The sequence below is a fragment of the Sorex fumeus genome, unplaced genomic scaffold (genome assembly GCF_029834395.1).
Source record: "Sorex fumeus unplaced genomic scaffold, SorFum_2.1 ptg000045l, whole genome shotgun sequence".
Classification (NCBI taxonomy): domain Eukaryota; kingdom Metazoa; phylum Chordata; class Mammalia; order Eulipotyphla; family Soricidae; genus Sorex; species Sorex fumeus.
The window spans coordinates 15,231,440-15,244,905 of NW_026606102.1; the positions used below are offsets into that span (position 1 = coordinate 15,231,440).

At 42.4% G+C, this 13,466-nt stretch overlaps 1 protein-coding gene across 2 annotated transcripts in view; it reads left to right on the top strand.

Moving 5' to 3' along the window:
• Nucleotides 1-4,637: 4,637 nt before the first annotated feature.
• The window catches only part of NRDC (nardilysin convertase), a 68,990-nt gene continuing 60,161 nt past the window's right edge, over nucleotides 4,638-13,466 (top strand). Inside the window, exon 1 of one of the 2 annotated variants that reach the window (XM_056122446.1) lies at nucleotides 4,638-5,136. In XM_056122446.1, coding sequence (XP_055978421.1) covers nucleotides 4,793-5,136 — 344 coding nt within the window. In that variant the 5' untranslated portion in view covers nucleotides 4,638-4,792. The remainder of the gene's footprint in view (nucleotides 5,137-13,466) is intronic. The other variant, XM_056122445.1, reaches the window with a different exon arrangement.

A 13,466-nucleotide genomic window follows, 5' to 3' on the forward strand; every position in this document is an offset into this window, starting at 1 on the left:
CAGAAAGTGACTCAAATACTGCTAGGACCAATAAAAGAGGGAAGAGATGAAAGGCCAGAGAGATGCCTCAGTGAGCTAGATCACATGGTTTGCATGAGGAGCCCTGGGTTTGATATTAGACATAGTAGGATCTCCCAACTCCACTGGGAATGACTAAGCAACACTGGATGTGTCGGCAGAAACAAAAAAAAAGAACAAATAATAAAAGAAATAATTATCATCAGATTTTATTCACGTTTCAAATTTCATTTTGTCCTCACATTTCTCCTAGACTGTCTTAAAATCTAATCTTTAGAGAACTGCTTAGTTAGGCTAATAATATAACTTTCATTTGCCATAAACTATTTTTTTAGTCATCGTCAACTTATTTTGAAGTTTGAGTATCAGATTCTTTATAGGACTACATTTATAGTACAGAATATGATTTTGATGGTCATGTGCATTGGTGTCCCAAGAGAAGGCTTTGCCAGCAGGCCTGCCTACTTCTTAACCTAGATTCAAAGCTACAAATGTGACAAACAATGTGGGCAGGGCATTTAGTAACTAGAGCTCCAAAGATGTAATTGAGAGCCTAGGACAAAATTATAATTTCTCTTGTGACCTACCTTATCTTCGTGTGCTTTTCCCTCCACAAATTAATAACCTCTCCACTTAGCCCAAGTTCATGATGCTCTCAAATTGCTCACGGTATGCCTCAAAAGGGGAGAAAAAACAAATCCATTCACACAATTGTGTTCTTTTCTGGGGGGTTTGTTTTGGGGCCACACCCACCATTGTTAGGGCTTACTTTTGACTCTGTGCTCAGGGGTCACCCCAGCTGGAGTTTGGGGATATGGTAGCCCAGATTGAACCCGGGTTTTTCATGTGCAAAGGCAGTGCCCTACCCACTGTACTATTGCTACAGCACTCATGACTTTCATTTTTTAAACTCCGAAGTTAACATTAGCATAAACTATTAGTTCTGACCTAGAGAGATCTTACAGGGGTTAAGGCACTTGTCTTAAAAGTGGCAGGTCCCAGTTTAATCCTGGACACTACTTACGTGCCCTCCCCCAAACACTGCTAGGATTGATCCCTGAGCACAGAGTCAGGACTGAACCCTGAGCACTGCTGGGTGTGGACCCAAAACAGAATCATTAGCTCTAAAGAGGACAATGAATCACTGACAGGGAAATTTAAAAAAATGGGGCCCATCTGGCTGTACTCAGAACTTATTCCTGGCTCTGTGCTTAGTGACCACTCCTGGTAGGCTTTGAAGGACCATAAGGGATGTCAGGGGTCAAACTCTGGTTGGTTGCATGCAAGGCCAGTGCCCTACATGCTGTACTATCACTCCAGTCTTCATGACAGGGAAATTTTAGTCACTAATGTTGAGATAATTTTGGATGTGAGGATTTTATGAAATAGAAGACCCAATCTATTTAATCTGAATCAATATTACACACTTGGGACTTCCCTTGCCTCTGAAAGCAGCAAGCAATGTAGTTAATAATTGGCCTTTGAACTTTCTGCCCCTCTAAGAGGTACAGTTTAATCTCTCAGAAGTAGGTATCACACGTAGAAATTAGATGTTTTTTATTTTCATGATTTCTGATCAGAGAAGGGTCACCAAACCTAATGGGAGGAAATTACTTGGGGAAAAGACATTAAGGAGCAGAGGTAGCTGAAAGATGCACTGCACATGAGAAAACACGTAAAGGGATTGAAGAGATGGTACAGCAGGTAAGGCGCTTGTCTTGCATGAGATCCACCCAGGGTTAATCCCTGGCACCCTAGCCCCACCAGGAGTGGTCCCAGAACAAAGAGTCAGAAAAAAGCCTTGAACACATTTGAGTGTGCAACCCCCCCTCTCTTTTTTTTTTTAATTTTTTTTTATTAGTGAAACACCATGAGGTACAGTTGTAGATTTACAATTTTTTGTGCTTGGGTTTGATTATACAATGATCAGATACCCATCCCTCCACCAGTGCCCATTTTCCACCACCATGGATAATATCCTCCCCACCCCTACCCTCCCATCCCCCCCTGCCTCTGTGGCAGGGCAATCCCCTGTGTTCTCTCTCTCCTTTTGGGTGTTGTGGTCTGCAAAAGAGGCATTGAGTGGCAAACATGTTCATTCCATAGTCCACTTTCGACATGCATCTCCCCTCCTGGGAGGATCCTCCAAACACCCTTTATTTGGTGTTCCCTTCTCTATCTGAGCTGCCCTTTCCTCTAGAATGCCCGACTGGCCACTAAACTATGGAGTAATCCTCCTGGTGCTGATCTCAGCAACCCCCTCTCTTAAGCACCCCCCTCAACCAAAAAAAAAAGTCCACAAAACTTACTCTAAGAGTCTAGATAACTGAATCTAAGAATCATCTCAACTTTCTTGGGATAGTTTTGCATCGTCCCAATTTTCTATAAAACAATAGCTTGTTCATGCTGAAAGTAGACTATAGACCAAACATGATTGTCACTCAATGTTTCTTTTGCAAACCACAACACCCAAAAGGAGAAAGAGAACAGAGGGGAATGCCCTGCTACAGAGGCAGGGTGGGATGGGGGGGATGGGGGGTGGGAGGGAGGGTGAGGGGTGGGAGGGATACTGGAATCCGTGGTGGTGGGAAATGGGCACCGGTAGAGGGATGGGTATTTGATCATTGTATAATTGAAACCCAAGCACAAAAATGTATAAGTCTGCAACTGTACCTCATGATGCCTCGCTATTAAAATTTTTTTTAATAAGAAAAAACAATAGCTTGTTTTCTCTGAAGAAATTTTGGGGACGGGTTCCCAAACAGTTATGAGAATGTTGAGGGGTCCCACTGGCAATTTTTGGCCAACCTGGTAGATGATTCAAGGCAAGGGGCTTGAGGACGCTGCTCTTGCTCAGACGGTACCGTGGTGCTGAGAACATCCAGGACTGCACCCATGCATTCTCAAGAGGCTGTTGTGGTGCCAGGAATTTATGGTATCTGCGTACCAAGTTTTGTACCTTACCACCACCAGCGTCCAAGACCTCCACCACTGTCCCTGTGTCCTTTGGGGTTTCTTTATAGAGTAAAAAAGGTCATACTGGCTATTAAACTCAATACTGAAAAGGAGGTAGGGAGGGAAAAAATTCTCTAAACAGACAGGTCACATAACCTATTTATCCATCAAACATTTATTTTCTGCTTTACAATGTGCTGGGAAGATTCGCTGAAGACTGGAAATATTAAGAAAAAAAATTATTGCTCTGAAAGAGCTCAGTCAGGTGGAGTTTGCTTATTTTTAAAAAATTCTTGGTTTGTCTGAAAATAAACTGCTGTATTTGAACATTATTTTTCATTTAAATTCTCTCAACTGCTATTATATGTCAGGTTTTCATCTACCTCAGCAGTTACCCTAGACCTTCCCAAATCATCCTAGCCCTGCATTCGTTATTACAGTATTATTTTAAATTGATGGTTTTCTCCCTAGTAGAACTTAACTCTAGAAAACTGTTTTATACCGACATCAATACAGCTTTCTGCTTTATGTATATTCTTTTTACGTGCTGGGATCTCTTGGTCCAAGGTGTCGCTAGTTTTTCTTTCTTTTTGGTTGTTGGGTTTTAGCCCACACCTGGTTGTGCTCAGGGCTCACTCCTGGCTCTGAGATAGGGGGTTCACTCCTGGAGGACTTGGGGGGCTCTGCCAGAGAGCATCTTACCACCTGTACTAGCTTTCTGGACCCAGCTATTTTGCACCTTTTTTGTATTTTGTAATAAGTCAGCTACCTTTCATTTTCCAACTGTGTTTCAACTACGTTTTGGAGCGCGAAGCAAAAATCACTGACAGCTGCGGGGGCGGATCTGAAATTCGACTTGAGGGCAGGAGCTAGGCACACAGCAGCTGCTCAGTTAAAAAGGGATTAACTAGCCTCCGCTAGGTCGGGAAGCTAAAAAACATGTTTCCGCTTAGGCGACGGCGCACCCCGGCCCGAGGTACATTCTTTTTAGACGGCAAAGAGCACCAAGGCTGGGCCAGCGAGAAAGGAGCAAAGCATCAAGACTTGGTGGGCGGTAGGAGGAGACGTTCAAAGGCTAGTTCAGGCTGCTAGCTCACCCGACAGTTTCTTTCTATCCAGGGGCGGTGAAAGAGCCTTAAAGGAGTTTATTATTATTATTTTTTTAAACCTAAGTGACAGCCGAAGGCTCTGCCCCGGGCCTAAGATAAGCAGGAGGAAGAAAATAAGCTATGCACGGGGGTGGGGGACCTAAACCCCACTCGCGAGTCTTCTCCTCCCGTGGCTCCCCGGGCGGAGTCAACATTCCGCCCCGGTGGAGAAGCGCCAGTCGGGCGTGGGGGGCGGGGCGGGTCGGCGACCAACTCCCCACGACGTCATAAACGGGGCGCGGTCGCCGGGCGCCCCGCTCCCGTCGTCCTCCGCGGCCCGCTCCCCGCCTCTCCTTCCGCGCCCCGCCCACTCGGGTTTCGAAGCGCTCTCTGGGTGCTCCGAGGATTCCAGCGAGTCGCCGAGGTTCCTCCGACTCCCAGCTCCCATTGGCCGGCTCCGTGCGCGTGACCGCCTCTCGGCTCTCTGATTGGCTGGGGTCGGGAGCGTCGGCGGCGGCCGGGGAGGGAGGAGGACTAAGCGAGCTAGAGCAAGACCGGGTTGGGGGAGGGGTTCGGGCCTGTCCTCCCCAGCGGCTGCGGTAGCACCAGCGCCGGCCGCCACCGCCTTTGGAACGCGGCGGCGGAGGAGGAGCGGCCGGAGGAGGAGAAGGAGGAGGAAGAGGAGGCCGGCCCCGGGGAGCGGGATGTCCATCGCTCCGGCGCGGTGGTGAATGCTGAGGAGAGTCACGGTTGCTGCAGTCTGTGCCGCCGGGAGGAAGTGGTGGCGTGAGGCCGGGCGGGAGCTCGCGGTGCTGTGGAGTGGCGGAGCGCGAAGTGGGCGCGAAGCCTCGGCTGCTGGCGGACCGTTTCCTTCCCCAATCATGCCCGGGAGGAACAAGGCCAAGTCGACCTGCAGCTGCCCGGACCTGCAGCCCAATGGACAGAATCTGGACGAGAGCGGCCGGGTTGCCCGCCTAGGAGCCGATGAGTCGGAGGAGGAGGGACGGAGGGGGTCTGTAAATAATGCCGGAGACCCGGAGATCGTCAAGTCTCCCAGCGACCCCAAGCAATACCGGTGAGGGGGAGGCTCGGCCCGGGGAGGAGCCAGGGTGCGGGCCCCGCTGGCTGCCGCCGGCCCTTGTCTCCGGGTCCCGGGAAGGAGCCCCAGGGGCGCCCTTCCCGGCCCAGTGCTGCCTCGGGCGGAGCGGCCGGGGCCGGGGAGCTTCCGTGGGCTGTCAGCCGGACCAGAGGCGGGTCTTGGGGTCCGCACGGACTCAGGACGCCGGAATGGAAGGGCCGGTCAAGGAGCTTGGCCCGTGGCCGGCCGAGGCAGGATGGGGGCGTCTCTGGGGAAGGCGGGTTGGCTGCTGGGGCGCCTCTTGGTCCCTCGTCACGGGAAGGTGGAGGGCGATGGGGGCGGTTTACTGGGGGGGACATTAAGGGCAGGTTTCCTCTGTCCTCTGTATTTGAGTGCCCTTAGTTGGAAAGGGTCAGACGAGTGGGGTGGGGGGCGTTACTGGAACACGGTGTGCCTTCAGCTGAAGAATTGGGGAATGGTAATAGATGAAGCGCCTGCGTTCCTGATGTTTGGGTAGCCTTTGACAAGAACGTGCTAGAGGATTTGAGACTCAGTTGGGAGAGGCAGAAGGTTTGTACGAGTACTGTCCTGAAATTCTCTACCTTTTTGGTTGATGCTGGAATTCTCTCAACATCGAAAAAGGTGCGGGGGTTTCAGTCCCACCTGACTATTTTTTCTAGAGGTGGCTTGATGATTTATTTGGTATTGTATTCATGTGACTATGGTCTTTTATGCCCATAGAATATCGCGTTTGTGATGCATTATAAACAGAGATTATGTTGTCCAACCACTTCGTTTTTCCAGGTTGAGAAAATTGAGATCCAGAGAGTGGGCTTCTTGCTCAGAATTACACAGCTAAATAATCACAGAGCTGGTATGGAAACTCTGCCCATTCCGATGCCAAACCCAGCGCACCATTTACAGACCATGCATCAAGTTCTCACTCATGCTGAATTGAGAGCTGAAGCATTCTAGGTAGCAGTTTTAAGGTCCTGCACTATGAGAGCTGAAAAGAAATTTTAAAAGAATGGTTCTTCCTCCCCTTTGACAGATGACCAAAACTGAGGTCTAGAAAGAACATAGTTCCAGCTTCAAAGTTAGAGATTAACACCACACAAGTTGGTACTGTGTTTTTCCATTTAACAGGCTCAAGGGATCTTTATGGTCTGCTTAGGTTAGTTATTTTTCTTATCAAGATGTATTAATAAAATGTATTTGAGCAAGTTGAAACTATAAAGGTTACTTAAATTTTTTTTTTAAAGGTAAACTATATAGTTCTATTTAAAGGAACTAAGAAAATGGGAGAAAAATGGGAAAAAAGAGCTAAGTGTTCAAGAGAAAATGGTTTTCTCCAGAGGGGAAAAAAGCCAAGGTTACTTAGTTTTTGTCTTTGAGACCAAATGTTCAGTTTTTTATTCTATTCCTATATAAAGTTATATAGTAGAAATTTATAAACTATACAGTGTAAGCCCGCACGGCAAAGCCTGGCCAGCTCCCCGCAACGTATTCGATATGCCAGACACAGTAACAGGTCTCACAATGGAGATGTTCCTGGGCCCGCTCGAGTAAATCGATGAACAACAGGAGGACAGTGCTACAGTATAAGATACTATTCTAACTATATTAGGAATATTATTCAATGATCTTATTTTCAGTAAAGTCGTTTGACAGTTTATTAAATGCTACTTTGTGCCAGGCACTGAGCTAGTTTTAAATCTTCTGAAAATAGTCAAATCTAACTTAACCTTTTTATTCTGTTGGTGGGGATAGAACAAAATTAAAATAGGCGCTGTTTTCAGGGAACTTCCAGTGTAGTAGAGGGACACGGATACTTTGAAAAAGGTAAAATTAGGGGCTGAAGGACAGTACGGCAGGTAGAGGGCATAAAGCTTGCCTTTCACACAGCTGAGCCTGCTTTGATCCCCGGCATCTCATATGGTTCTCCAGGCAGCTTCAGGAATAATTTCTGAGCACAGAGCTAGGAGTAACCCTTGAGCACTGCTGGGTGTGGCCCAAAAACCAAAAAGGAAAAAAATAGGTGAAGTTAGGGCTAGTTTTATAGTAATTATAATGAAAGAATATGCCAGGTATATTGGGAGATAAAATAAGGAGTGGTTAACTGCCTGCGGAAAAAGTTTAGAGAGACTTCAGAGGAAATAATGCTATCTTATATATAAATTGTTGCCTTTCCTTAAGTGGTCTTTTTGAAAATCAGTGTCCTTAGTGACTCATTTTTCTTATTTAAACTTAAGGAGGCTGATTATAACTTCTGTAACTCTTCTCAAAAGAGCAGATTCATTTTTACTTGTTTTATATACTAGTATTTCCATTATACTCTTGAAGAGAGTTTGTTTCTTCAAAGGAGGAAAAACCTTAATTCTTGATGGTTTTTAAAGACATGTTTAAGGACTGGAGCAATAGCACAGCGGGTAGGGCATTTGCCTTACACGCGGCTGACCCGGGTTCAATTCCCAGCATCCCACATGGTCCCCTGAGCACCGCCAGGAGTAATTCCTGAGTGCAGAGCCAGGAATAACCCCTGAGCATCGCGGGTTGTGACCCAAAAAGCAAAAATAAATAAATCAATCAATTTGCTCTATTTGCTTGAGTGGGCACCAGTAACTTCTCATAACAAATTGTGAGGTTTGTTGTTACTGTTTTTGGCATATCAGATACATCATGGGTAGCTTAAATAAATAAATAAAGACATGTCTAACTTAAAGTTGAATTTTGTGAAGTTTTGTAATTAGAAACGGGCATGGGCACCTGCAGCCTGGAGAACTGAATTACCTTTTTGAGATCACCCGGATATTATCTCTGTGAAGCCTCTCCAGGCAGAACTTATACATCCTCTCTTATATTTCTGTTAGGACTCTGAATGTGGTCCGCACAGTATATTTATTATAATCATAATTATATGTCTTTTGAATATATGTATAAGTGCCAGAGGCAGACCTATTAAAGGAGTATTGTGAAATAATGCCTTGAAAGGTTTGTTTACCAGCCTGCATTTATTAATAGTCTTTGGAACTTTGCTTCTGTATATGCATAATTTGTATTCAACTTAAAAAAATGTTGAGCATATCTCCAGGACATCTGTTCTGCTTTTTAAAAGGGATTTAAATAGATACTTGGTAAGTGATTCCTTTCTCTTCTGGAATGATTATGGAATGCCAGTTTGGGAACCATTGTCAAATCTTTATTGATTAAAGTGAAAATTTTCGATGAATAGAATTTATGGTAGTGTAGTTTAAATAGTAAATCGTTTAAGTCATCATGAGCACTTAGGAAGTTTGGATTAACTTAAAATAACTTTAAAACATTGCATGTTTAACTTGTTTGTTAAAAAAAAATGACCTGTATGTCTCTGAGGTAGGAAAAAACAACATGTAAAAAAGCTTCTGAAGACAAACCCTTTTGAATTTTGCTACAAGTGAGGAGATGGTATCTTAATAAATATGCTAACTGAATAAGGTACAGATTATTTCTGGACATTCATTATGTTATTTGCTGTTAAATACTGATGAACAAGGAGATTCACAATCTAAGTGAGCAGGACAACTGCACCGAGAAAGCCAACATTTATTTGCTGGCGTCCCAAAAAGGAATGGGGTGACTTCTCAAGCATCCATTTTAGACAGAACTTGAGGCATCACAAGAAAATTTTCATCGGAGAACACGTTTATAACAGATGATAACATGGGCTCTTTCTTGATCTTTTCGACTAAGACCTCTGGAGTAATCGCTATGCTTTTTTCAGTATGAGTCAGCACTTGATCTTGTAGTATCCGTTCACATTAATGGTAAGACTGTGCAACAAAAGAAATCATGTTATTTCCATGTATGTGAGTTTTAGGAACTTCCATGTACCTGAGACCAAAACTCAGTTTTGATTGCATCTTCTTTTTGTTAAGTGGAGAGGGAAGCCAAATTTTACCTTATAGGATTTAAGTTCATTTTAAAGTGAGTACTTTTAAGATGGAAATACATGAAATCTTAATTCTAATATAACTTTAACAAACATACTTTTTGTCTGTTACCATTCCTTAGGCTGCTTTCCTCACTCTGGGCTGATGGACTGGTAAGAATAGGAAAAGGATACGTAACTGAAATGTTTTCTTTTGAAATAAGATGTAGCATTTAAAAAATGATTTTGAAAAACTGAATAATAGCAAGGATTTTTTTTTTTTTTGCCTTCAAATAGTTTTACCTAGACTCCTGGTAGAGCTAGGGAATGAATATTGAAGTGGATCAGTGTAATAAGTGTTAGAATAAGAGATATGTGTAAAGTGAGATATTTTAAATGATGTAGTATCCCATGTCCAGTTCTTTGAGCATATTAATTTGATCAACCCATAAGCCATTGAAACTGAAAAAGGAACAGTCTGCAAGCAGGAGAAAAACTAATTGATGCTTTAAAATAAAACAACAGAAGATCCAGGCCCAGGGAGATTGTTCAAAGTGGTGAAGAGGAGCTCTGAGGTTTCCATGGAAAGCCTCCTACCCACAAGCCTTGCTAGGGAGACCTCTTAAAAAAACACACAACAAAAATAAGATCTAGTGAAGAGTGCTTTCAAACAATGTTTGATTATGCTGAGAATTAAAAAATAAACAATGAAGGTAGGCTTGGAAGCCAGGAAATTACTCATTCGTGGTGAAAGTTTCAAAGGAATGATAGGGAATTATCAGACGGAGTATAGGGAACTAAGTGAAGTAGACATTTTTTCAGAAGTTTGGTATTTCAAGAGGAGGAGGTGAGGAGGTTTTAGGATAATGCCTTTTATGTGACAAGGAAAAAAGATTCTTTTTTGAGATGGAAGAGAACATGTTAATTGCCTGAAGGAAAAAAAATACGGAGAGGTTAGTTGAAGATTAGTTAATGGGACAAAAGTCCCCTGTGATAAGAGGACAGAATAAGGAATATTCATGGAAGGATTAGTTTTTAAATGAAACCATTTTTCACTGAAAGTGAATGTATACTTGACAGTGTTGATGTAGGCAATAAAGTATTGAAAGCATTTCTTGTTTTAAAGATTTTTTTTGTAAGGTAGGCATTGAATTTTACCTAATGGTCTTGAAAAAGATTGTAGGGAAATAATGGGAAAAGGGAAACTTTGAGTGATGAAGTTGAAATTGCTAATGTAGGAAGTAGGTAAGATATACTTGAGCTGTACTAAGGAGCTATGGACTTTTTGGCATAAAAATATGTAAATGTTTTATGAAGATTAATCTGAAGTTAGATCAGTAGGAGATGGCGAGACTGATATAAGAGAATTAAATTTGGATTTGTGTTACATGGTATGTGGTATTTGCCTTTCTTGAATTTACATGCTCCCCTTTTCATTTTTCATTTTTTCTTTTCCCTTAGCTGAAATGTTTGCAGGCTAAAAATTCACGATTACAGAGATTGTGTCCTTTCGTTCACTCATTGCGTGGTGCGCACACTAGGTTCTCATATAGTGTTTGTAGAATATAGACGCATGAGTGTCTACATTGCCAGAATTATGAAAATTGGGGTGATGTTCTGCAGAAATATTTTTAGGGCAGCTTTGTATCATGGCTAATTTTTTTAAAAAAATTATGTTGATTTTGAGAGAAAAGTTATGAATAGGTAGGTTACAAAGTTATAAAAATAATACATATCTTTATACTATATATATTTAATTCATGTAGACACTGCTGGGGCTTGGTCAATAACTTTTTTTTTTTTTTTTGCTTTTTGGGTCACACCCGGTGATGCATAGGGGTTATTCCTGGCTCTGCACTCAGGAATTACTCCTGGCTCTGCACTCAGGAATTACTCCTGGCGGTGCTTGCGGGACCATATGGGATGCTGGAAATTGAGTCGGGGTGGGGGGGGTTGGAGGGGTTGCAATGTGCAAGGCAGGTCAGTAATTTGATTCAAATGTTAGCTATTACCATTATAATGTGTTCCTTTTTTTTGGGGGGGGGGTTATGGGCTCCACTTTGCAGTGCTCAGGGTTTATTCTTGACCCTGAACTCAGGAATCACTCCTGGTGGTGCTGGGGGACAGTAGGGGTTTCAGGGATCAATTCTGAGATGGCTGCATGCAAGGCGAATGGCCTGTTCATTTTATTAATGCTCTGGCATCGATATGCATTTTTTTTCTTGTTTAATTCTGTTTATATGAAATGCTGGGACTGGAGCAGTAATACAGTGGGTAAGACTTTTGCCTTGCGTGCAGTTTACCTGAGTTCAAATCCCATGTCGTCTCCCAACCTCTCTATGAGTGATTCTTTTTTTTTCCCTTTATTTTTTCTATGAGTGATTCTTGAGCCTAGAGCCAAAACACTTGAACACTTCAAGATTGAACACCCCCAAACCCTGAAAAATAAGAACTTAAAGAAAGTTTAAAATGCCCCCCAAAAGGCAAATTTGCCAGGATGGAAAGTGGGTCACTGTTGTCTGAGGCTTGGAGCTGGCAAAGTGATTGGCTACAAATTGGTGTGATAGAAAGTTTTATATAATGGAATGTTCTAAAACGGTTTTGTGCAGATGACTGCAAAACGTTTTTGAGTTGTATATTTATATGTGAATTTATAGCATATACATTATACTTCAGTATAGCTGTAAAAATTAATTCAGGGACCCGAGTGATAGTACAGCGGATAGGGCACTTTCTTGCGTGTGGCTAACCCGGGTTTGGTCCCCAGCACCCCATATGGTCCCCCAAGCCCTACCAGGAGTGACCCCTGAGCACAGAGCCAGGAGTCAGCCCTGAGCACTGCTGGGTGTGACCAAACCACCCTTCCTCCTCAAAAATTTTTTTCAAGTCAGGAGAAAAGGATATATGACTCAGTGGGAGATCATATGCACTTGCTTGTGTCCTCTCTTTTACTCACTACATATATATATGTGTATCCACACATATGTATTATATAAAGCATGTTATGTATATATTGTTAGTAAATGAAAGTATTATGTGTTCACTGTTGGAAATTTAGATAAGAAGGGAAAAAATCATTTTCATATTTTCATCCAGCATTGACCTCTGGCAACTTTTATAAGCTTTATTCCTTTCTTTTTGCTATGTACTTATAATTTGCTTTTTTCCATGGTATGTCATATTTGACAATGTTAGGAGCATTTTTCAGTGGTTTTTGTTAATTTTTTAATCCAGAAATTCATGGTATAGATCTATATATTATAACATCATGATACATTTTACAGGCTATTTAGATAGAATTTTTTTAATTCTATCTAAAGAAATTCTGTTTATTCCCAGTTGAATTCTTTGATTGTAGACCCAGTTTTAATGCATTTGGTAGATAATGGGTTTGTAGAGCTAATCTCTGGTGATCTGGTCTGTTTCTAGGATGTTATTTAATTGGGCAAACTGACAGACAAGCAGATGTTTTTTTCCTTTGACCTCTATTGGATATAAATCTCCATTCTGGATCCCAGAATGAAGCCACTCATCAAGTCAATTCAATTCACAGGAAACAGTATGTTCCTGTTCTAGTTTTACTTTGGGGGATGAGTGAAAGCTGAATGAAATTTATTTATTTTGGTTTGGAGACCATACCAAGTGGTACTCAGGACTTACTCCTGGCTCTGCGCTCAGGGATCACTCCTGGTGGAGCTCGGGAGATCATCTGGGGTGCTAATGATTGAACCCAGTAGGGTAGGAGCCTTACCCACTGTACTATCTTGCCAGTCCCTATAATTGTTTTTAGAGAGGTTGGAAATAAATTATAATTTGGGAATTTCACTGGAAATACCTCTACAGAGGGATTCAGATTTTATCTTTTTATTAACGACAATCAGCAATAATCTTAGGATAATTAAACCTGAAGTTGTTTAATGTTCCCTATGTACCAAGGACTTTCTAAGAATATATAGATTGTAATTTAGGCTTTACAGTAACAGTCGTATGTTCTTACTTCATGACAACCTAACTACTATTTGAAAATATATTTAGAGCAAATACTTGGGCTGCATACATTTAGAGCGAGTACTGAGCATTAGAATATAAATGGATTGTGTATTCTCATTTGATTCCTCAGAAGCAAACTTCCATGGCCCACTATTTTTCCAGTAGACTGTTTGGCTTCATCTTTTCTCTGTGTGCTACTTTTCTTGACACATGCTCTCATTTTTCATTCACGTTTGCCTTGTGAATTCAGGCATTATCTTCTCTGTCAATCCTTTCTAATTCTTCCTCATTTTGTCCCTCCCACATTGTGTATTTTATACTCCTTTTTGTCCTTTGCAGCATTTTCCCCTAAGCCATTATGTATTTCTGTAAGTTACATATTTCTTTCCCCTTATATTGAAACTTTCATAGGGAGGAACTTTGGCCCTTA